The sequence below is a fragment of the Nycticebus coucang genome, chromosome 4, assembly GCF_027406575.1.
Source record: "Nycticebus coucang isolate mNycCou1 chromosome 4, mNycCou1.pri, whole genome shotgun sequence".
NCBI lineage: Eukaryota > Metazoa > Chordata > Mammalia > Primates > Lorisidae > Nycticebus > Nycticebus coucang.
In genome coordinates this window covers 141,201,327-141,225,970 of record NC_069783.1, presented here as the reverse complement: position 1 = coordinate 141,225,970, position 24,644 = coordinate 141,201,327, and the positions used below count along the sequence as shown (strand labels likewise).

General features: G+C 45.2%; 1 protein-coding gene and 1 non-coding gene across 3 annotated transcripts in view; one reads left to right on the top strand and one right to left on the bottom strand.

The window, feature by feature from the left end:
- KREMEN1 (kringle containing transmembrane protein 1) overlaps positions 1–22,550 on the top strand; it is a 69,359-nt gene extending 46,809 nt beyond the window's left edge. Inside the window, exons 5-9 of one of the 2 annotated variants that reach the window (XM_053589703.1) lie at positions 2,685–2,838; positions 14,683–15,015; positions 16,562–16,771; positions 18,454–18,538; positions 20,292–22,550. In XM_053589703.1, the coding sequence (XP_053445678.1) occupies positions 2,685–2,838; positions 14,683–15,015; positions 16,562–16,771; positions 18,454–18,538; positions 20,292–20,460 (951 nt within the window). In that variant the 3' untranslated portion in view covers positions 20,461–22,550. The remainder of the gene's footprint in view (positions 1–2,684; positions 2,839–14,682; positions 15,016–16,561; positions 16,772–18,453; positions 18,539–20,291) is intronic. The other variant, XM_053589704.1, reaches the window with a different exon arrangement.
- On the bottom strand, positions 11,589–11,695 carry LOC128585092 (U6 spliceosomal RNA). The gene has a single exon (XR_008379840.1). It is a non-coding gene; the product is annotated as a U6 spliceosomal RNA (small nuclear RNA).
- Positions 22,551–24,644: the final 2,094 nt, after the last annotated feature.

Below are 24,644 nucleotides of genomic sequence, written 5' to 3'. Positions count from 1 at the left end.
AGAGTGAGACTCTGTCTCAAAAAAAAAAAAGACATATTAATACACAACAATATGGATGAATCTCCAAAACATTATGCCAATCAAAGGAACTCAAATACAAAAGACTACGTACTGAACTCAAAGTGGAGTCTAGACCTAACTCTAAAATGTAAAACTTTAAAACTTTTAGCAGAAAATATGGGAGAAAGTCTTCATGACCTGGATTTAGACAAAACATTCTCAGGTATAACACCAACCCTTAAAAAGAAAAAATTGATATATTTTAATTTGGACCTTCCCCAAATTAACTTTTCCTCCATGGAAAGTATTTTTTAAAAGATAGAAAGACGAGTGATAGCCTGGGAAAAAATACTTGCAAATCACATGTGTCACAAAGGACTTATATCCAGAATATATTTTTTAAAAATCTAGAACCTCAGAAACCTAATAGTAAAAAACAACCAAACAATGCAATTTAAAAATGAGCAAAAACGGGCAGCGCCTGTGGCTCAGTCAGTAAGGCGCCGGCCCCATATACCGAGGGTGGCAGGTTCAAACCTGGCCCCGGCCAAACTGCAACCAAAAAATAGCCGGGCGTTGTGGCGGGCGCCTGTAGTCCCAGCTACTCGGGAGGCTGAGGCAAGAGAATCGCTTAAGCCCAGGAGTTGGAGGTTGCTGTGAGCTGTGTGAGGCCATGGCACCCTACCGAGGGCCATAAAGTGAGACTCTGTCTCTACAAAAAAAAAAAGAAATGAGCAAAAGACCTAAACAGATACTTCACCATGGAGGATATTCACATGGCAAATAAGCTACATGAAAAGATATTCAACATCATTAGCATTAGGTGATAAAACTACAATAAGACACAACAACATATCTATTAGAATGGCTAAATTAAAATATATTGACAATAATAAGTGTAGTCAAGGATACAGAATAACTGGAAATCTCATACATTGTTATTGATCTAAAATGGTACAGTCAGTCTGGAAAAGTTTGGCAATTTCTTATAAACATGCCCTTGCCATATAGCCCAGCAATCCCATCCCTAGTTATTACCCTGGAAAAATGAACTTATGTTCACATAAAAATCTTATCACCATGAAAATATGTCAAATGGTCTATAAAACCAGTGTATGGTGCCCCATGATCACATTAATGTACACAGCTATGATTTAATAAAAAAAATCTTATCACCATCATATCACAAATGCTTATCACCATTCTATTTGTAATCATGAAAAACTAGAAGCAGCCCAATGGGTGAACAAACTGGTACATCCATAAAACGGACTCTGCTCAGCAATAAAAAGGAGCAAACTATTGGTATACATAGCAATTTGGATGAACCTCAAGAGATTATGTGGGCAGTGAAAGAAGCTAGTCTAAAAAGGTTACATGCTATATGATTCTACTTATGTGACATTCTAGAAAAGCCAAAACTATAGTAATGGAAAACCAGTCAGTGGTAGCCAGTGGTTATAGGGAAGGGAGGTTTAAAGAAATAGCACAAGGAAGGTTAGTGGGGTGATAACAACTGTTCTGTGTCCTGGTTATACTGGTGGTTGCACAAATGTATACAAGTGTTACATTTATAGGACTGTATAGCAAAATATTATATGGTAAAAAATTTTATTTTTTTTATTTATATTATTATTATTTTATTTTATTTTTTGCAGTTTTTGGCCGGGGCTGGGTTTGAACCTGCCATCTCCGGCATATGGGGCAAGCGCCCTACTCCTTTGAGCCACAGGCACCACCCTATATTATTATTCTTTTGAGACAGAGTCCCAAGCTGTCACCATGGGTAGAGTGCTGTGGTGTCACAGCTCACAGCAACCTCAAACTCTTGGGCTTAAGCGATTCTCTTGCCTTAGCCTCCCAAGTAGCTGGGACTTAAGGTGCCCACCACATGGGCGGCACCTGTGGCTCAGTGAGTAGGGCGCCGGCCCCATATGCCGAGGGTGGCGGGTTCAAACCCAGCCCCGGCCAAACTGCAAAAAAAAAATAGCCGGGCGTTGTGGCGGGCGCCTGTAGTCCCAGCTGCTCGGGAGGCTGAGGCAAGAGAATCGCATAAGCCCAAGAGTTAGAGGTTGCTGTGAGCCGTGTGACGCCATGGCACTCTACCAAGGGCGGTACAGTGAGACTCTGTCTCTACAAAAAAAAAAAAGGTGCCCACCACAATGCCCGGCTATTTTTTGGTTGCAGTTGTCATTGTTTGGCAGGCCTGGGCAGGGTTTGAACCTGCCAGCTCCAGTATATGTGGCTGGTACCCTAGCTGCTTGAGCTACAGGCGCCAAGCCAAAAAATAAAAATTTTAAATGGGGCCTTGATGAGTTTGCTTTGAGAATTAGCTATAAAGCACTTACTACCTGGCACATAGTAAACAGTCAATATAATATTGTAGCTGTTACTATTATTCATGTACTATTATTTAAGTTCATGAGATTTTTCTCCTCTCTAAAAACTTAAACACAAAAATTAAAAAGGGTTGCTCACTGACAGGAAAACTCACTAATGGTGTGTAGTTACTGGTCAGCTTGGAATTAAGTGTGGCAAAAGGGAGAAAAGGGAGAGGTCCCAGGGGAAGGGTGGCCTGGGAAGATGAGGTTGATCACTTGCTGGGGGCTGACCCTGCCAGGTTCCTTCAGGCCACCTGACACCCCTGATAACACTTACCATGTGCTACTTCTGTCTTATGGCAGTTTGCTGGGATGGAGTCAGGCTATGCTTGCTTCTGCGGAAATAATGCTGATTACTGGAAGTATGGGGAGGCAGCCAGTACTGAGTGCAACAGTGTCTGCTTCGGAGATCACACCCAACCCTGTGGTGGCGATGGCAGGATCATCCTCTTTGATAGTGAGTATGCCTGTGTCTCTCACTTCCCTTGGACCAAAGTGACAATCCTGCCCATCTGTCCTTCTTTCCATTTATTTATTTATTCATTCATTTAGCAATACCTGTGAAGCCTACTACAGGTCAGGCACTGACCAGACCCGGAGAATATTCACAGAGCACAAAACTCACCCCCTCCCTTCTAGAAAGGAGGGCAGACGTCTAAGAAGTGATTGGTTTAAAGTGAGGTGGCCTATTGTGAGATGCTAAGACAATATAGAAAAGGTAAACTTGTGGGTTTTTTTTTTTTTTTTTTTTTTTTTTGGCCGGGGCTGGGCTTGAACCCGCCACCTCCGGCATATGGGACCGGCGCCCTACCCGTTGAGGCACAGGCGCCGCCCATGGGTTTTTTTGTTTTGTTTTGTTTTCTTTTGAGACACAGTCTTACTCCGTCGTCCTGGGTAGAGGATTGTGGCTAAATGTACAAAGACATTAATAAAACTGTTAGTATCGGTTTTAATATCCTCTTATTTCAGTATACTCTCCAGGCCCATTTAGTGTTTTCTCAGGCATTTGGGATGCGTCTGAGAGCATATGCTTTAAGTTGTTTTTCCAGGCCTGTCATTGCGTTAGTTCTGCCCCACCTCTTCTCTAATTGGCAGCTTCGTGAGATACTGGCTAGAGGAAGACTATGTCCTGAATGGGGTGTGGATCCAGCGCACTGACCTCTCCAACACTGTGTTCTAACCACTGAATACCTAATGCCTTGTTCAGTCTATCCACAACCACCTAGTGGCAGTGAAACTTTATGAGAGTCATAGCACCAGTGCAACACCAGATGTTAAGATGATAGAAAGGGGCTCTGTGCCCATACCTCAGTGAGTAGGGCACCAGCCACATACACCAAGGCTGGAGGGTTCGAGCCCAGCCCGGGCCTGCTAAACAGCAATGACAACTGCAACCCAAAATAGCCGGGCATTGTGCCTATAGTCACAGCTACTCGAGAGGCTGAGGAAAGAGATTTGCTTAAGCCCAAGAGTTTGAGTTTGCTGTGAGCTGTGATGCCACGGCACTTTAGCAAGGGCAACATAGTGAGAGTCTGTCTCAGGAAGAAAAAAAAAAAGAGATGGTAGAAAGGAGATAATCACAAAGAAATATTAATAGTATGCAGAGGTCCTCAAACTTTTTAAACAGGGGGCCAGTTCACTGTCCCTCAGACCGTTGGAGGGCCAGACTGTAGTTTAAAAAAAAACTATGAACAAATTCCTATGCACACTGCACATATCTTATTTTGAAGTAAAAAAACAAAACAGGAACAAATATAATCACACCGCCTCATGTGGCCCGCGGGCCGCAGTTTGAGGACCCCTGAAGTATCTAGTATCATTCTGGTCATTAGACTAGAGGGGATACACTCTTGACATCCCAACCAGGCAGGGTGGCTCAGTTTAGAACAAAAATGTCCTATAGTGGCTGAGCATGGTGGCTCATGCCTGTAGTCCTAGCACTTCGAAACACCAAGGCAGGTGGATCACTTGAGCTCAGCAGTTCTAGACCAGCCTGAGCAAGAGCAAGACCCTGTCTCTAAAAATGGCTGGGGTTGTGATATGTGCCTGTAGACCCAGCTACTTGGGAGGCTCAGGCAAGAGGATCTCTTGAACCCAGGAGTTTGAGGTTGCTGTGAGCTATAATGCCATGGCACTCTACCAAGGGCAACAAAGTGAGACTCTGTCTCAAATAAAAAAAAAAGTCCTATAGCGTATTAGTTTCCTAGGGCTGCCGTAACAAATTATCACAAACTGGATGGTTTAAAACAACAGATATTATCTCACAGTTGGGAGGCTGAAGTGGGAGCATCCCTTGAGCCCAGGATTTTAAAACCAGCCTGGGTAACATAGCAAGACCCAGTATCTAAAAAGAATGAAGAGGTATTAGCCAGGTATGGTGACACACATTTGTAATCCCAGCTACTCAGGAGGCTAAGGCAAGAGGATCATTTGAACCTAGGAGTTTGAGGCTACAGTGAGCTGTGATTGCACCTCTGTACTCCAACCTGGGAGACAGAGAAAGACCTTGTCTCTAAAAAAGTTAGTTAAGTTCTAAAAATCAAGATGTCAACAGGGACATGCTCCCTCAAAGGCTCCAGGGAACCCTTCCTAGCTTGTAGTGGTTGCCGGCAATCCTTGACATTTGTTGGTTTGTGGCTGCATCACTCCAATCTCTGCCTTCATCTTCACATGGCCATTTTTCTTCTGTGTCTATTTGTATCTTCTTAAAAGGACACCAGTGATTAGATTTAGGGCCCATCCTAACCTAGTATGCTCTCATCATAACTCAATAACATCTATAAAGACCTTATTTCCAAATAAGGTCATATTCATAGGTACCAAGTGTTAAGACATACTTCTTTGCAAGGACACAATGCAACCCCTTCATATGGCGACTATAAAACCTAGCCCAGGCTCAGTGCCTGTGGCTCAAGTGGCTAAGGCGCCAGCCACATACACCTGAGCTGGGAGGTTCGAATCCAGCCTGGGCCCGCCAAACAACAATGACAGCTGCAACCAAAAAATAGCCGGGCATTGTGGCGGGCGCCTGTAGTCCCAGCTTCTTGGGAGGCTGAGGCAGGAGAATCACTTGAGCCCAAGTGTTCGAGGTTGCTGTGAGCTATGAAGCCATGGAACTCTACCCAGGGTGACAGCTTGAGGCTCTGTCTCAAAAAAAAAAAAAAATAAAACCTAGTCCAAATTTATAACTGAGCCTTTAGTAGGTTATAGCTTAGACATTATCTAAAGTGCTAAAGTGTGTGTTTATTTGTAGGAAGAGGAAGGGGGAAGAATGGGCAAGCAGAACTCCTATGGTTAGTTGTAGGTCTTCTTAGCCAAGTATTGCCATTGGAGACGGCCAGTTGCTTCCTATGCATCCTGTTATGTCCAGACAAATGCTCGGTTTGGTGCCTCTGTTACAGCCAAAGACTGAACCTTGGCTAATAATTAAGGAAACTTACTAATGTTTAGTTCACAAATAACTATGCACTGCACATCTATTTAACTTTTCATTCAGAGTTCATTGTTGTAAGATCCCTGCCCTGATACCCTAACTCAGGAGAATATCTTTACTGAGCTAACAAAATACCTGATATACCCTTAAGTGAAAGAAAAAAGTAAATAAACATTTCTTTAGTACCTAATATATATGAAGGGCAACAAAGTGAGACTCTGTCTCAAAAAAAAAAAAAAAAGTTCTATAGTGTATTAGTTTCCTAGGGCTGCCATAACAAATTATCACAAACTGGGTGTCTTTAAACAACAGATATTATCTTACATTTTGGCTATAAGTCTAAAACTTATATGAAAGCTTTCCATAAATTATCACATCAGGTCCTCCTAGAACTCATCTGAAGTAAGCATTATTATTATTTTTTTTTATTATATCATAGCTGTGTATATTAATGCAATCATGGGGCATATACACTGGTTTTATATACCATTTGACATATTTTCATCATACTGGTTAACATAGCCTTCCTGGCATTTTCTTGTTATTGTATTAAGACGTTTATATTCTGGGGTGGCGCCTGTGGCTCAAAGGAGTAGGGTGCCGGCCCCATATACCAGAGGTGGAGGGTTCAAACCCAGCCCTGGCCAAAAACTGAAAAAAAATAGTATTAAGAAGGCAGCTGTTGGCACCATGTGAGCACTTGGACTGTGAGTAGAATGTTACAACATACTGTGAGTGTGAAATATGCCCTGGATTTTGAATTATCTCTTAAATAAATTTTTAAAAAATTTTGAAAAAAAAAGACATTTATATTCTACCTTTAGTAAGTTTCACATGTACCCTTGTAAGATGCACCGTAGGTGTAATCCCACCAATCACCCTCCCTCCGCCCATCCTCCCTTCTCCCTCCCCTCCCTCTCCCTCTTCCCCATATTCGTAGGTTATAACTGGGTTATAGCTTTCATATGAAAGCCCTAAATTAGTTTCATAGTAGGGTTGAGTACATTGAATACTTTTTCTTCCATTGCTGAGATACTTTACTAAGAAGAATATGTTCCGGGTGGCGCCTGTGGCTCAAGGAGTAGGGCGCTGGTCCCATATGCCGGAGGTGGTGGGTTCAAACCCAGCCCCGGCCAAAAAAAAAAAAAAAAAAAGAAGAATATGTTCCAGCTCCATCCATGTAAACATGAAAGAGGTAAAGTCTCCATTGAAGTAGGCATTATTATGATTATTATTATTTTACGAAAGAGAATTCTAGGCCATGGGGAGATAAATAACTTGCCGGAGCTTATACTGCCAAGAAGCCAAGGGACTAGAGAGGAAATCAGAGCAGGATGTGTATGTTCCTCTACCAGTTTTTCCACTTTAAATAGAATGTAGGAAAAAAATAAATAAATAAATAAAATAAATAGAATGTAGGGTCGGGTGTGGTTGGTAGCTCATGCCTGTAATTCCAGCACTCTGAGAGGCTGAAACTGGTGGATTGTTGAGCTCAGGAGTCTGAGACCAGCCTGAGCAAGGGTGAGACCCCGTCTCTAACAAAAAAAGAAAAATAGGCATTGTAGCGGGAACCTGGAGTTGTGGCGGGGACCTGTAGTCCCAGCTACTTGGGAGACTGAGGCAAGAGAATCACTTGAGCCCAAGAGTTTGAGGTTGCTGTGAGCTATGATGCCATGGCACTCTACCCAGTGTGACAAAAGTGAGACTCTGTCTCAAAAAAAGAATGCAGTGTTTTTGCTTTGTTTTTTGTTTTTCTTTTTTTTGAGACAGAGTTTCACTATGTCAACCTGGGTAGAGTGCTATGGCGTCACAGCTCACAGAAACCTCCAACTCTTGGGCTTAAGCGATTCTCTTGCCTAAGCTTCCCAAGTAGCTGGAACTACAGGTGCCCACCACAACACCCAGTTATTTTTTGGTTGTAGTTGTCATTGTTGTTTAGCAGGCCTGGGCTGGATTTGAATCCTCCAGCTCCAGTGTATGTGGCTGGCACCAAGCCAAGAATGCAGTGTTAATTAAAAATGGAAAATAAGTCTTGGTGGGGATATGGAAAAATTGGAATCCTTATACATTGCTGGTGGGAATGTAAAATGGTGCTTCTGCTTTAGAAAATGGTCTGGCAGTTCCTGGAAACATGAAACTGAGAGTTACCTTATGACCTAGCAATTTTACTCTTAGGTACATACCCAAGAGAGTTAAAAACAAATGTTCACATAAAAAATTGTGTAAAAATTGTTAACAATGTTTACAGCAGCATTATTCATAACGGCCAAAAAGTTATAACAACTCAAATGCTCATCACTTGATGAGTGGATAAAGAAAATGCTGTATGTCCATACAATGGACTATCATTCAGCCATAAAAATAAATGAAGTACCAATACATGATTCAACATGGATGAACCTTGAAAGTGTCATCTTGAGTGAAAGAACCAGACACGAAGAGCCACATGTTTTATGGTTCCATTTATATGAAGTGTCCAGAATAGGCAAATCAATTCCAAAGCAGATTTTTGGTTGCCAAGGGCGGGGGGAGGGGAAAAATAGGAAATAACTGCTTCGTTGTGTACAAATTTCCTTTTGGGGGGGGTCATAAAAATGTTCTGGAGTTAGTGGTGATGGTTGCATAGCACTGTGATTATATATTATTAATAAATGACACCAAATTATATATAGATGGCCAAATTATGATTTTTCAACTTTACAGTCCATTTATTGGGATATTAAATGCATTTTCAGCTGGTGGCTAACACCTTTAACTCCAGCATTTGGGGATGCCAAGGCAATAGGATTGCTTGAGGGCAGGAGTTCAAAAGCAACATAGCATGACCCATCCCATGATTTGGGAGGGTAAAGATGTTTCTCTAAAGAGATTATAGAATTTAGATGGTGAGAAAGGGCCAGGTTACAGTCTGTCTTTCAGAACATCAGACCCTACTAGTGTGGCTCTAATCTGGGTCTCAGACATCTCAGAATGTCGGCACTCCAGGCTTCTCTGTGTTAGAGGCACGTTGGCTGCATTTGCCCTCATAAGAGAGGAGATGGAAGCTGCTGGCGGAAGCTGTCCCTCAGTCATCATTGTCACATCAAGTAATACGTCACAGGCTCTCTAGCTGGTTTTTCAGCAAGCTCTCATGAGCTTGGAGAGGTCACTGAGGTGAGTTGTGTACTGTGTGTAAATACAGCACTGATGGAGACTTCGGAGCCTCTGCTACTCCCAGGATTGTAATTTGTTGAATTAACAAAACCAAATAGAAGATCAGGCAGGTAGGCCAGAGGCAACAGTGGGCTACAGGGATGGCCCAGACTAGCCTCTTGGGAATCCCTTGGCTTTTAGGCCCAGAAGGGAGGAGTCAGACATCTGGATTGGGCCTTACTTTGGAGTATGAGTTGAATGCTTATCATTCACAGAACACTTTGATAATCACTTTAAATGTATTATCTCCCTTAATTCTCACAATACCACGAAGCAGGTACTGTTACCCTTATTTTTCCAGGTGAGAAAATTGAGGCTCACAAAATTTCAGTAATTTGCTCAAGGTCCCACAGACAAGATCCTGCCCTCATGGAACTTTTATTTTAGTGAGAAGGGAAGAGATTAATTGTGAAGATTGAGGACCTGAGGAGGGGTAGGATCTGACTCCTGGGACTGCGTTAGCAACTGTACCTCACAGACTCTAAGATGCCCTCAGCTACAAGGTGCAACATCATGATACACATCACTAAGGGGAAAAAATGCTTCTGTCCCCTAGCCTTTGCCTCCCAAAGCACTGAGATTATAGGTCTCCAGCCACTGTGTCTGGCCAGTCTGTCTATGATAAGGCTGCTGTAAACATTCACATACAGGTGCTTCTGGAGACATATGTTGTTATTTCTCTTGGGTAAATACCTAGAAGAAGGACTGCGGAGTCATATGATAAGTGCATATTTAGCATGATAAGACAGCACCAATCGTTTTCCAAAGTGTGTAGCATTTTGGATTCTGACCAACAGTATACAAGGTTGGACAATTAAGTTCATGAATTCATCCTAGAAAAAGTGCCACATACCTCATTGCTGGATATCACTGTGGTCCCCCTTGAAGTACTCCCCTTGGGAAGCTATGTCAGGGACAACAGTGCCTACTGCACCCTTCAAAGCAACTCTTTCTGGAATGGCCATCAGAGCTGTAGTTGTACAAGGTATGACAATTAAGTTCATGAATTCATCTTAGAAAAAGTGCTTTGAAGGGTGCACTAGGCATTGGCCTTGGTACAGGACAACTTTGAAGGTGACAATGATGATATTTAGCAATGAAGTGTGTAACACTTTTTCTAGGATGAGTTGAAAAACTTAATTGTCCAACCTCATATGAAATTTCCAATTGCTCCACATCCTTTCCAGCACATCTGTATTGTTTGTTTGTTTGTTTTTGAGTTGGATCTTGATCTGTCACCCAGGATCAAGTGCAATGGCATCATCTCATAGTTCACTGCAACCTCAAAATCCTGGGATCAAAATCCAAGATCTTTCATTTTAGCCTCCCAATTAGCTGGGAATAAAGGTATGCACCACCATGCCCAGCTTATTTTTCCTTTTTTTTTTTGCAATTTTTGGCCAGGGCCAGATTTGAACTCCCCACCCCCAGTATATGGGGCTGGCGCCCTACTCCCTGAGCCATAGGCGCTGCCCTATTTTTCCATTTTTTTGTAGAGATGATATCTTGCTCTTGCTCAGGCTAGTGTCGAACTTCCTGGCTTTAAGCAATCCTTCCACCCTGGCCTCCCAAAGTGCTAGGTTTACGGATGTGAGTCATTGTGCCTGGCCCACTGTTTTTTAAATGTTAGCCATTATAGTGAGCATGTGTTGATTTTTTTTTTTTTTTTCTGGAGACAGAGTTTCATTATATCACCCTCGTTAGAGTGCTATGGCGTCATATCTTACAGCAACCTCAAACTCTTGGGCTTAAGCAATTCTCCTGCCTCAGCCTCCCAAGTAGCTGGGACTACAGGCACCCACCACAACGCCTAGCTATTTTTTGGTTGCAGTTGTCATTGATGTTTAGCAGGCCCAGGCTAGGCTCAAACCCGCCAGCCTCAGTGTATGTGACCGGTGCCCTACTCACTGAGCTATGGGTGCCAACCCTGAGCATGTGGTTTTAATTTGTACTTCTCTGATTACCAATGATGTTGAACATCTTTTTTTTTTTTTTTTTTTTTTGTGGTTTTTTGGCCGGGGCTGGGTTTGAACCTGCCACCTCCGGCATATGGGACTGGTGCCCTACTCCTTGAGCCACAGGTGCCACCCAGATGTTGAACATCTTTTCATGTTCTTATTTGCCATCTATGTATTTCTTTGGCCTAAAGAAATTCCATTAGCATTTCTCTAGTAGAGGCTTGCTGTCAATGACTTCCTCACGTTTTGTTAAGAAAGCCTTATTTTGTGCAGTGCCTGTGGTTCAAAGGAGTAGGGTGGTGGTGGTTTCAAACCCAGCCCTGGCCAAAAAAAAAAAAAAGAAAAGAAAAAAGAAAGCAAGCCTTATTTCACCTTCATTTTCAAAAAATGGTTTTGGTGAACATCAAATTTTGTGCTGACACTTTTTTTTTCTTTCAGTAATTCAAAGACACTGCTCCATATTCTTGTGGCTTACATGGTTTCTGGAGATGTTTACTTTATCTTTGCTCCCTTGTTTGTAATCTTTTCTCTTCCTCCGCCTGCCTTCAAGATTTTATCTTTGTTTTTGATTTTGAACATTTGACTATGATATAGGTTGGTTTTTTTTCTTTGGGTTTTTTTTTTTTTTAAATGGAATGCTTCACGAATTTGCATGTCATCCTTGCGCAGGGGCCATGCTAATCTTCTCTGTATCGTTCCAATTTTAGTATATGTGCTGCCGAAGCGAGCACTTTTCTTTGGGTTTTGTTTTAAATGTTTTTGCTTGAGTTTTCTGAGGTTCTTAGATTTGTGGTTATGTTGCCTTTTATAGATTTTAGAACATTCTTAGCCATTATCTCTTCAAATATTTCATCTATCTCTTTTTCTCTTTTCTCCTTTTAGAACTCCAGTTACACATAGCTTTGACCACTTGATATTGTCTTGCAGGTAGTGGATGCTTTGTTCTCTTTTTTGCACTTTTTTCCCTCTGTGTTTCATTTTGGGTAATTTCTCCTGACCTGTCTTCAAGTTTATTGATTCTTTCCTCAGCTGTGTCTAGTCTGCTGATAAGCCCATCACAGGAATTATTCATCTCTGATATTGTTTGTTTTATTTCCAGTGTTTACATTGACTCCTTTATTTTTTTTATTTTTTTTTTTTTCCTTTTTGAAGTTTTTTTTTTTGGCCAGGGCCAGGTTTGAACCCACCACTTCTGGCATATGGGGCCAGCGCCCTACTCCTTGAGTCACAGGCGCCACCCTACATTGACACCTTTTTATAGTTTCCATATTTCTGCTGAAATGTCCAATCTATTCCAGAGTGTTGTCTCCCTTTTCCAGTTGTTACTATACTGTATTCATCATGTAGTCTCTGCCTCTAGTTGTAGCATCTGGGTCATTAGTAAGTGTGGTTCTGTGAGTTGTTTTATCATTTGACAATAAGTCCCCCACACACACACTTTCTTGCTTGCTTTTATGTGTGTTGTAATTTTTTATTAAATGCCATACACTATGTATAAAAGAACACTTAAGGCTGAGATAATATTTATGTGTAGGCAGTATGTAATTGGAGTAGGAATTGAGCCAATCTATCAATAGTTGAGCTGGGTTTGGGTTTTATTGTTTTGATCATTATACTTAATGCACATTAGGCTTCAGATTCCTTCAGCAAGGGGCTGCTAATTACCTCGTGCCTAGAGTGGAGACTGGAGTGCCCAGGTATTTTTTTTTTTTTTCAATATTCCTGTTCCACTCTCAGTTTGAGCAGTCCCTATATTCCTGTGCCACAGAGGGGCTCTTTTTCTACCCTCTTTCCCCTCCATCAATGGTAGATGTCTGCTACTTATACTTGCTTGGTGCTATGCACGTGGAGGTCAGGAGGGATTTTCATTCTCCTGTCCCGTACTCAGTCTTAGATAGGATATGTTACTGGGCTGCAGGGATAGGCCTTTTCAGCCTTCCTGCACCCTTCTCTCTCCAACAAACACTGCCTTATGTCTGTGGTGGATCTTGGGAAAGAGACAGTTTCCTGCCCCTCCCCCAGGTGCATTGGGTGCAGGATTCTGGGCCCAAGAGGGCTCAAATCAACCAAGGGACAATGGCTTTTGGTTCTTCTCTTTCCTCAGAAGCAGTAGAGCTTTGCCCGGTTACTTTGGCAAGAAAGAGTTTCCTCCTGCCAGAGGCATATAGATTTTGCTTCTACCCCTCTCCAATGAATCTGGAAGCAAGGGACTTGCTACCCCTTCCCCAGCAGCTGAAGGTTTTTCTTTCTTTGAGAGGATGGTCCTGAGAAGTGGGCAGTACTTCATTCCTGTTGCCCAGTGGCAGCCCATCACCTCCTGCACACCTGTGCCACCAAGGGGAGGTCTGGTCTACTGCCTCACCCCAGTCACTCTTGGGAGCACTGGCTGGAGGCCTGTGCAGAATAGCTTGCCAGTGAGTGCAAACACTCACCACGTGTTGTATCTGGGGCTCCCAGTTATCCTAAACTGATGGGCCAGCCCATAGTAAGCCTTTAAGAATTTTTGAAGTTTTGGGGATTCTCAGCCATAATTACATATTAAAACCACCTGAGGGGGTGGCGCCTGTGGCTCAGTCGGTAAGGCACCGGCCCCATATACCGAGGGTGGCGGGTTCAAACCCGGCCCCGGCCAAAACTGCAACCAAAAAATAGCCGGGTGTTGTGGCGGGCGCCTGTAGTCCCAGCTACTCGGGAGGCTGAGGCAAGAGAATCGCTTAAGCCCAGGAGTTGGAGGTTGCTGTGAGCTGTGTGAGGCCACGGCACTCTACCGAGGGCCATAAAGTGAGACTCTGTCTCTACAAAAAAAAAAAAAAAGAATTTTTGAAGTTTTAGCTGCTTTCTTCTTAACCAATTCTGTGGCCATCACGTGTGCTCTGTCAAAGATGAAACCATTTTCATGGTCTGACTCTCCTTGGAAGGGTGTCTTGCTTTTTAGAATTAAATTCTCTTGGTTGTCATGAGAACTCAGCTTTCTGAGTTTTGAGCTTTTCTTGTTCTTAGGAAGAAGCAGAATTTTCTTGTTGCTTCCAGTATATCCTAAAGGGAACCAGAGCTCCCCCAAAGCCTGCTTTTTAAATCCCATCCCTATGCTTTTCCATAAGGATTTTCATTTCTAATATCTCATTGATGCTTCACCCTGTAAGACAGGAAGGGGTTTTATTTCCTTCCTAGAACCTGCTGATCAAAAATGGTCGTCCAAAGAAATCAAGTCCTCATTACAGAGCGATAAGAATCTAGCATGTTCCTCCTTGCAGAAGTCATTTACACAGCCTCACTTTACCACTTGATTGTGGCCCCCTCACAGGATCATTGCTCCTCTGAGGTTTGGGGATGCTCAGACAGCTGTTAGCCTTTCTTTTCCAATGACTTTACCTCATCAAGTGCCCCACCAGTCCCAAATCCAGACTCTCTGACTCCAGCCTAGCCCAGCTTTGGCTACCCCATTATACTGTGCTAATTCTAAGGTCTCCTGGGCAAAAAAAAAAAAAGAAAGAAAAAAAGAAGGGAAATCTCCACAATCATTTTTCCAGGGTTTAAGTGATTCATTTTATGAGTCAATCCTGAAACCTAAGATGTTCTAGCTTTGTAGATAGAAACAATATATCCCAAATGAGATCTTGTTTGTTAGGAAGCGTTTCCTTACGTCAGCTTCAGTGTTGGAAGCGTGCCCCATGGCAATGCCCAGATTGAAGTCCTGGCGTCTTTTTGTCTTTTCCAGCTCTTGTTGGTGCCTGTGGAGGGAACTACTCAGCCATGACTTCTGTGGTCTATTCCCCTGACTTCCCTGACTCCTACGCCACAGGAAGGGTCTGCTACTGGACCATTCAGGTTCCAGGGGCCTCCCGCATCCTCTTCAGCTTCCCCCTGTTTGACATCAGGGACTCAGCAGACATGGTGGAATTGCTGGATGGCTATACCCACCGTGTCCTGGCCCGGTTTCACGGGAGGAGCCGCCCACCTCGGTCCTTCAATGTCTCTCTGGACTTCGTCATCTTATATTTCTTCTCTGATCGTGTCAATCAGGCCCAGGGATTCGCTGTCTTATACCAAGGTAAGGCACTCTCACCTCCATGGCAGCCCTTTGGGGCCTATGTTCTCAGGCTTCATTTCCTCACCACCGTGACTTTGGACCCCTGGGTGATTCTTGCTGGGTGGACTGGGAGTCAGGAGTGACAGACTCAACTTGCACATTACCCCAAGGCTGCAGCTCTTTCCCTACCTCCCATTTCATAATTTGTTTATGTTTCATGATACAGGAAAGATGCAAAGCCTGTCAGTTTTGCTATACTAGTAGTAATTTTTTTTAGAGACAGAGAAAGGGTCTGGCTCTGTCACCCAGGCTGAAGTGCAGTGGCACAATTATAGCTCACTGTAACCTCAAATTCCTGGGCTTAAGCGATCCTCCCACCTCAGCTTTCCAAGCAGCTGAGACTACAGGGGTGCACCACCATGCCGGGCTAATTTTTTATTTTTTGTAGAGACCAGATCTCACTGTGTTGCCCAGGCTTGTCTTGAACTTCTGGTCCCAAGAAATCCTCCTGCCTCAGCCTACAAAAGCTTAGATTACAGACACGAACCACTAGGCCCAGCCTACTTTAGTAGTTTTTTTTTTTTTTTTTTTAGAGATAGAGTTATGCTGGGGTTGAGTGCCATGGTGTCATAGCTCACAGCAACCTCAAACTCTTGGGCTCAAGCAATCCTCTTGCCTCAGCCCATTGAGTAGCTGGGACTATAGGCGCCTGCCACAATGCCAAGCTATTTTTTAGAGACTGGGTCTTGCTCTGGCTCAGGCTGGTCTCAAACTCCTGAGCTCACGCAATCTACCTGCCTTGGCCTCCCAGAGTGCTGGAATTAAAGGCACAAGCCACCATGCCTGGCCCCTATTTTAGTAGTTCTAATGACAGTTTTCCTGGGAGGGTTTAAAAAATAACTAAAGACAGCTGAGATTAGTAGAATTGGAAGGCTCTCAAAAGGTCATTGTGTCCATCCTTCTGTCTCTAATCATCCCAGCCAACCCCAAAGGACTGATTGACCACCTTTTTTCAAATCCTCCTAAGGTGGAGCCACACTGTTTCCCTGTAATGAAAATGTGTGGTGAATTTTGAGGTTACAGTGAGTGTCTCTTTGTCAACACGTAAGAAACACAGAAGTATCTGAGACATAGTCTTGGTCCTAGATAGCAAACCTCAAGCAGAGTTCAGGTAGAATGTGCTATAGGAGATCAGTGGGAGAGGCATCCTCTGCAGATGGGACAGTCTTGAGCAACAGGTAGGATTTGGGCTGATGGATAGGAAGGAAGAGGGCCTTCTAGGCAGAGGGAACCCATAGCTGCCAAGTGCAAGGGGAAGGAAACTGCAAATCATGCTTAGGTATCCCAGGAGAGACCAGCCACACAATTAGAAGTTGATAGCTGCTTCCTTCTGCCCCCTGCAAGCCCGGAGTCTGACAAATTCTGCTTTGGGGCAAATGGGACCAATTGAAGGAATTGTACCAGGATCAGAGACACAGGCCTTTTCTTCATAGCCAGCGCTCTCTTCTCACACAGCTCTTCCTTATCTCGGCACTCTCTCTCCAGTTAATTCCTTTTGTTCTTCCAGCCATCAAGGAAGAACCGCCTCAGGGGAGACCCACTGTCAACCAGACATTAGCCGAGGTGATCACGGAGCAGACCAACCTCAGCGTCAGTGCTGCCCGGTCCTCCAAAGTTCTCTACGTCATCACCACCAGCCCCAGCCAACCAACTCAGACTGTCCCAGGTAGCAATTCCTGGACACCATCAGTAGGGGCTAAAAGCCTCAGAGTTGAAGGTAGTGCCCTCAGCAGTGACAGTGACAAAAGCACTCTTGGGTGTTTCTCATGCAGAGGCAGGTTGGGGGTACTGGCTGTGACCTATAGTCTGTCTTGGCCTTTGAAGGAAATCTTCACTAGTTTGATTCCCTAGTCCTTAGGAAAAAATGGTTCACCTCCAAAGGCCCAGCATGTGTGCTTTTTTTTGTTTGTTTTTTTGAGACAGAGTCTAACTATGTCACCCTCGGTCAAGTGCTGTGGCATCACAGCTCACAGCAACCTCAAACTCTTGGACTTAAGTGATTCTCTTGCCTCCTAAGTAGCTGGGACTACAGGCTCAATGCCTGGCTTATTTTTGGCTGCAATTGTCATTGTTGTTTGGCATGCCTGGGCTGGGTTCATACCCACCAGCTCCTGTGTATGTGGCTGGCGCCCTAGCCACTGAGCTATAGGCGCCAAGCCAGCATGTGTACTTTTTATACATTGTGACTAATCAGCTAATCCAGTGCTTTCTCACATCGAGATCACCTTTCTAGAGCCCCAAGTTGTAGAACCTGAGTTCATTGGCATTCTCAAGAGATTCATATGTTCATTCATTCATTCAAAAGATACGTAAGTGCTTCAGTGGTGTCGGGTACTCTTCTGAGCACTGGACTATATATAGTGAACCAGACAAAATCCTTGCCCTCCTGTGGCTTGTGAGAGGAGCAAGACACGAAGCAAAATAAGAAGCCAAGTAGTGATGAGAGCTATGAGGAGAAGTCATGGAGAGGGAGAGAGAGAGGGCAATGACCTTTTGTGGTTTAAGCTGGCTGACCTGATTGGGTACATACTTCCCCTGTCTGTTTTTTTCCAAGGAAGTAGAGCCTTTACGAGCTGGATAGTGCCATCAGTGGTGACCTAACCTAGAGGCTTTCAAACTGCTCTCCAGGCCCCTGCAGGACCCAACATAGAAGGCCAGAGAAGAAGGCTACTCTAGTGCTTGCACGGCATCATTTGGCTGTGGATCTTGGTGTGTTTTTGGTTTTTTTTTTTTTTTGAGATAGTCTCATTCTATTGCCCAGGCTAAAGGGCAGTGGTATCATCATAGCTCACAGCAGCCTCCAACTCCTGGGCTCGAGCAATTTTCCTGCCTCAGCCTCCCATGTAGCTGGAACTACAGGCGCACACCACCACACCCAGCTAATATTTTTACTTTTTGTAGAGCTGTTGCCCAGGCTGGTCTCAAGCTTCTGGGCTCAATGATCCTTTCACCTTAGCCTCCCAAAATGCCAGGATTACAGCCATGAGCTACCACACCCATTCTTCTGGTAGCATTTTATAGGCCATACATTCATCCCTCTGAAGAGGAAACAGACCCAAAGTAACTCATCTGTGGATGCACGGTGGTTCTAGTGGTAGAGACAGAGTGTACACTACCCCTTTCAAACTCTAAGCCCAGTGTACTTTAGATCATACTGCCTGCCTTTCCCCAAGAGAGAGTTCTAGAATGAGGTGAGGTTCTCAGAAAGCTTGGGGCTCAGTGCTCAGCCCAGCTCAAAGCTGCTCCTGCCATGTTTGCTGGCCGCCCCCCCGACTGCAGGAAGTCTTCAGCCTGACCTGTAATTCTGAGATGTTGGTGTTCACTTGGGTCTTCCAGCAGACCTCCTTCTGAAAACCAAGCACAAACAGATCAGGTAAACTCTGTCTTTTATACTTGCAGGATGGACAGTGTACGGCCTGGCAACTCTCCTTATCCTCACAGTCACTGCCATTGTCGCAAAGATACTTCTGCACATCACATTTAAGTGAGTACAAGACAGACCTGCCTGGTTGCAGGAAGGGGAAGGCTTGGAATTCATTTATATTATGCTTCATTTGTCTAGATACAATAGTAACATGAGAATATAATTCCAAAAAGCCCTTAGTCCTAGACAGCGTAAGGCAATGGACATTCCTCCATCTCTGAAGAATGATATATACAACTGAACAGATCTCATTACAGTCTGATGGATTGTATTGTTCTCATGTCCACAGGACAATATTTCAAGGAGGATTCTAACAGTCCTGGTTTAAAAAGCAGCAATTTCCATTTTGCTAGTCCCTTACAGCGATCTCTTTTTTTTTTTTAGAGACAGAATCTCACTTTATTGCCCTCAGTAGAGTGCTGTGGCGTCACAGCTCACAGCCACCTCCAACTCCTGGGCTTAGGCGATTCTCTTGCCTCAACCTCCCAAGTAGCTGGGACTACAGGCGCCTGCCACAAGGCCTGGCTATTTTTTTAATTGCAGTTGGCTGGGGCTGGGTTCGAACCTGCCACCCTCGGTATATGGGGGTGCACAACCCACTGAGCCACAGTGCCTCCCCCCCTTACAGAGACTTCTATGCTATCCTTCCTAGGATAATGCCGTGCGTACTTCCTGATGCCTTTTAGAAATTGGGAAATATCTTAGGAAGAGAATTCTAACAGTTCAGTAACAGTGCTTAATAATTATTTTAAAATAATTATTAAAGAAATGTATAGAAGTTTCATTCTTCAATTCTGACCAATTTGGAAAACATTTTTTCTTCCCTTATTTTGTTGTTCAGGTGTAATAGTTCCACCTCCAGCCAAAGAGCAATTTTTTATGCTACTAATGCTTGTGAACTTCCAGACCTCTTTCTTACATTTTTCTAGATCCCTACTCTGTCTTTCCTGTGTTTCTTAGTGCAGCTTCTCCCCAGGAAAAGCCCCTTTTCTCCTGGCCTTCTCACTTGCCCTCTGTTACAGAATTTTTTTACACATTAAATACAGCCTCCACTGCTATGTTGGCACCACCTATGTAGATACCTCCACCCTACATTTGAAATTTTTCATTGGAAATAATATCCTCATCATTATTTACTAAGCTCACTCTCATGCTTTATTTTTATATCGGTATGTATATATATGTATGTACACATACTTTTTTTTTTTTTTTTTTAGAGTCTTACTTTGTCACCCTTAGTAGAGTGCCATAGCATCATCACACAGCACCTCACACTCTTGGGCTCAAGCAATTCTCTTGCTTCAGCCTCCTGAGAAGCTGGAACTATAGGTGTCCACCACAACACCTGGCTATTTTTAGAGATGGGGTCTCACTCAAGCACAGGCTAGACTCGAACTCGTGAGCTTAGGTGATCTGCCCACCTTGGCCTCCCAGAGTGCTGGGATTACAGGTATGAGCCACCGCGTCTGGCCAAAGCAGAAAAGTTTTGCTAGGTAGGTTTCCAGGTAAATGGCATTTGAAAACAGAGTTATTTAAAAATTTTTTTTGAAAATTCATAATCTCTCAGGCTAGACTTTTCCAGATTTAAATAATACTGCTAGTTAGAAAGTTCTTTGTTATTCTGAGACGGAATCTATCCTGCCTTCCAAATTGCCTGACCGTTTCATCCGCACAGTAGTCCTCTAGATCTTTAAAGGTCCTTTCCAAAAGCTTGCTCACTGAACATCCCACTTCTTAGGTATAGTATCTCATCAGATGATAGGTGCTGGTTGCTTTGTTCTGATCTACTGGAAAAATTATTTTTGTTTGACAGATCCCATCGTGTTCCTGCTTCAGGAGACATTAGGGATTGTCATCAACCAGGGACTTCGGGGGAAATCTGGAGCATTTTTTATAAGCCTTCTACTTCGATTTCCATCTTTAAGAAAAAACTCAAGAGTCAGAGTCAACAAGATGACCGTAATCCCCTTGTGAGTGACTAAAAACCCCACTGTGGACATGAGGTCCCTCCCTGAGCTCAGGGATGCTGGGGTTGACCTCTCCTGTGGTTCTCCCACAGACTCTTCCCTGCCTCTCCCTCCACCTGGGCCTATTCAGGGGCACCCTCCTCTAGACCGGGAGGGGCACCATGCTTCAGGGGCAGGCACAGCCTGGATTCCTCCTGCTTCATCAGCTGCACTTGGGAGAGAGACTCAAGACCATAGGGCTTGGCCCTGTCTGCATCTCTCTCTGATCTAGCTGTGGGGATGCCAGGATAGTGGGGCAGAGAAGACAGAGACGGTCGTGGCTGGCAATGGGCTCAGGTGCATTCTAGATGACTGTCAGGTGGTGGGAAGGGTTAGTTATATGGAATACACCTTGCTGCTTCTCTCTGTTGTCCACACACAGATCAGTTTCTCCTGGTCCTTACGATTTGGAACAGGGCCAGCAAGGGAGAATTCTTAGGTTCTCGTGAAGGTTGGCCTGGTCCCATACAAGCGTGGACTCCTGGGCATTAGCAAAGAGTAAAGGGGGGGCTGGTGCTCAGTGCTGACCCTGGAGACTTGCTCTCCGGGTGCTGGATGGGACAGGCTTCCCCTGACCTAGAGGGCCTGAGAATAGGGTCTAAAACCCCCATTTATGTCCAATCTGACAGGTTTCACACACGAGTTTCTTTCTAGATTCTTCTTTCAATAGTTCAGTAACCTGCAGAGAAATCTTTGAGAGGCACTCAGTAACTCCTTTTCAGGTTGGCTTTATTTACCCTTGCCCCCTGTGGAAGCTGAACCAGGCCTTAGCGTCTCTGGAATTCTCTCAGCTGACTCTCATTTCTGAACAGGGAGTATAAATATTGTGCTTTAGCCTTTAGATAGCGTTATGTGGGACACGGGGCCTATGGTCCCTCCTTGAGAGGTCTCACATGTTAAAAGAAGATGAAAAACACCCGGAGGGCTGTGCTCTTTTATGTGTTCCCTCATGGGGACCGAGTTGGGTTAGGAAGGGCTCAGGAAAAGGTATTGTCCCTGCTGTGCTCTTTTATGTGTTCCCTCATGGGGACCGAGTTGGGTTAGGAAGGGCTCAGGAAAAGGTATTGTCCCTGCTCCCATACTACCCTGTCCCTTTGACAGGGAGATGAATTTCAGACATTGGTGTGAGGGCAGAGAGCGCTTGGGAACTGATCCTCTGAGGATAGGCTCTAATATTGAGAGCCCCAGCTGCAGCAGCTACCAATTGGGAGAGTTAAGTGTCATCTCTAATTTAGAAGTCCCCACCTTCTGGGAGCAGGCTTTGTCAACAGCAGCAGAGAAGAGGGACCTGTGCCTGTGACAGTGGAGGCCTGGCCCTTTGCCTGAGCATGCCTCTCCCAGAGATGCTTGGGCCTTTGTAGTTGTTGCCTCTTGCCTTTGGTTCCCTCTTTGGAGCGCTTTGCCTACCTTACCCACGTCCCTAAGCTCCTGTCTGCTGTGGCTCCGCCTGAGCTTCTGGCAACCCATCTGTGCCTGATTGCCCCTGGGAAAATAGAGGGGGCTATGCGGGGCCAGCTGGGAAGTGTCTGCAGCGAGAGGTGACACCTGGTAGCCTGAGCTGCAGGCAGAGGGGCATTGTGTGAGGGAAACGGGGAGGTGTGTCCACAGGTGGGCAAGACCTGCAGAGGGTGCTGAGCCACTCCAAGCTGTCTCAGTGCTTTAATCTGAGAAGGGTGATTACCTTGGAGCAGCTGTCTACAGGCCCCTGGGTCTGGAGGCACAGGCCTGTCACACACCAGGACCACTGGAAATATATCAACATGTGTAGTCTCCAAGCTATTTGTGGCTTTTGTGGAATCTCCTCTCAAAAGCAAGTATCAGTTGTGTATAGTCCCAGAGGGCACAGTGCTGTGAATAGATTCATTCGCAGGGCAAAGGGAATATGGCATTTGGCCCCAGGAGGGGTTTGCCTGGCTGAAACACAGCTGTTCAGTGGCCCAGGGCTAAGGCTGATTTCCTCCCCACCTCCTTTCCCTCCTCACATCTCCGGCCTGCCGGCACTGCTGTGTGGTCAGAGCCTGCAGCTGGAGCAGCCCTTCCAGGAGGGCCTGGGAGGAGCTGTGATGTCCCGTGCTCCCTTTCCTGCAGGGCCTCCAGGATTGACTCACCATCCATGGAGCAACCCTGGAAACCCAAACCCACCTCAGGACAGCATGGCAGGGAGAATGACCATAAATTGTCCCCAAGGCAAAGCTCCCTTTACCCATAAACATGGGGTCCCTGCAGCCCAGCCACGGCCTCAGCACCTGTGGGCAACACCCCACAGAGGACTCCTGCAGCTAAGTAAACACCTGAGAAATAAATTATCCCAGAAGAGACGAGGTGGGCTTCCAGAAGCACGAAGGAAGAAACTCTTGATCTTTTAAGGACCTCCTTTAAAAGAGGGTATTGAAGGTGGTAGGAAGGGGGTGACCCTGAGGAATGTAAATGATAAAATGTGTAGCAGAAGTCTGGGAAGAGGCAGGGAGGGGTGTAAGGGATCACTGTGGACTGAACAGACCCTGCCCAAGGCTTCTTAGAGGTGCCAGAGCATGAGAAGAGGCTGCATCCTCACCCCGATTCAGTGCCGGCCCCGGGCCTGCCTCTCAGAGTGTGCTCCAACAGGAGGGCCCCTGGAAGCTGATCTTGTTGCCTCATGGTGATGGTGCCTGAGAGGGGACCAGCCTCCTGGTGTCTAGTGGCATTTCTCAGGGTCCTTGGCCCCTCTGACAAGGCAAGCAGGAGGCCCTCGGTGCTCTGTGTCCTTCCATGCTTATCTAATTGCTTGCAAAGCAGAGAATGGGTAGGAATGAACCCCCACGTCAGGACAGGGTGAGTCCTCTCTGTTGAGCAAGGGAACAGGGCTGCTCAAACCTTTGAAGAGTGGGCTGTGGCTCAAGAGTCCAATCAGCCAGAAGCCCAGAGATCAAAGCACTATAAGACAGCTGGCCTGGGCCTGGGGCCTAGCCACAGGGCGTGCCTGGGCACGGCTTCACCCACATACCCCCATTGTCAGCCTAGACAGGGCCATCACTGGGCACTGCACACTGACTCTCCGTGGGCACTTAGGAGTGGATGTCCTCTGGAATCCTGCTGCCCTTTGCAAAGCCCAGTCAACTGGCACCCTGTTTGGTTTCAAATCTCCTGTTTGGTGTTTGATGTCTGCTTGCGTTACTACCTTGGGAATTTTTAACCTTTTGATTATTTCCTCTGGTGTCTTTGTTTACCTTTCTCATTGTTCTACCTCCCAGGCCAGGTCTCTTGCTCAGCTGCCCTGGTGTGGGGTGTTGTCCAAACCTTCCAGCCACAGCTGCCGCTCCCTCAGGCTGGACGGCTCAGGGGTGACAGGGCTTCCCCTCTGCCTGCAGATCCCCAGTGGGCCCCTCTCACAGGCTTCTGTCTTCTCCAGTGAGCATACTCAACAAGGCAGGAGTGGGCTGTGGGGAAGTCAGAGGTGAATCTCCTGCTTCAGAAAAGACATGTCTTTAGGAGGACAGCCTGCATGGGCCCCGGGACTCCCGCGTGTCAGACCTTCCCATGTCCAAACTCACCTCCCAGCGGGGAATTGACTTTGGATGACAAGGCTTTATTTGTAAATATGCTTATAACATGCAACTCCGAGAACAAAATAGACACATCATGTACTTTAAAATGTAAGATGAAGTGTGATGCACTGCATACGATTTAATATATATTTTTAGGATTTTGTTATTTAAGAAAATGGAATGTAATGGTACTTAACTTTTACAAAAGAGAAAAAAATGTTATTTTTACTGTCTGGAGAAAAATAAATATTCACATTGTTGTAGAAACAGTGATGGGTCCTAGGCTGTCATTTTTTTTTTTTTTTTGTAGAGACAGAGTCTCACTGTACCGCCCTTGGTGGAGTGCCGTGGCGTCACACGGCTCACAGCAACCTCTAACTCTTGGGCTTAGGCGATTCTCTTGAGCAGCTGGGACTACAGGCGCCCGCCACAACGCCCGGCTATAGGCTGTCATTTTTAGTGGAATTCTTACATCCGGGTTCACTCTTTGCTGGCTTTTTCCTAGTAATGGCTCCAGGTTTCCCCCAATCTTGTCAGGGCTCTGACTCTCAGTGGACCTTCCAGAGAGGACCTGGAAGAGCAGGAGTTCCAAATCAACATAGCTCCCCAGAGGATACTGGGAGGGCAAGGAAGAGT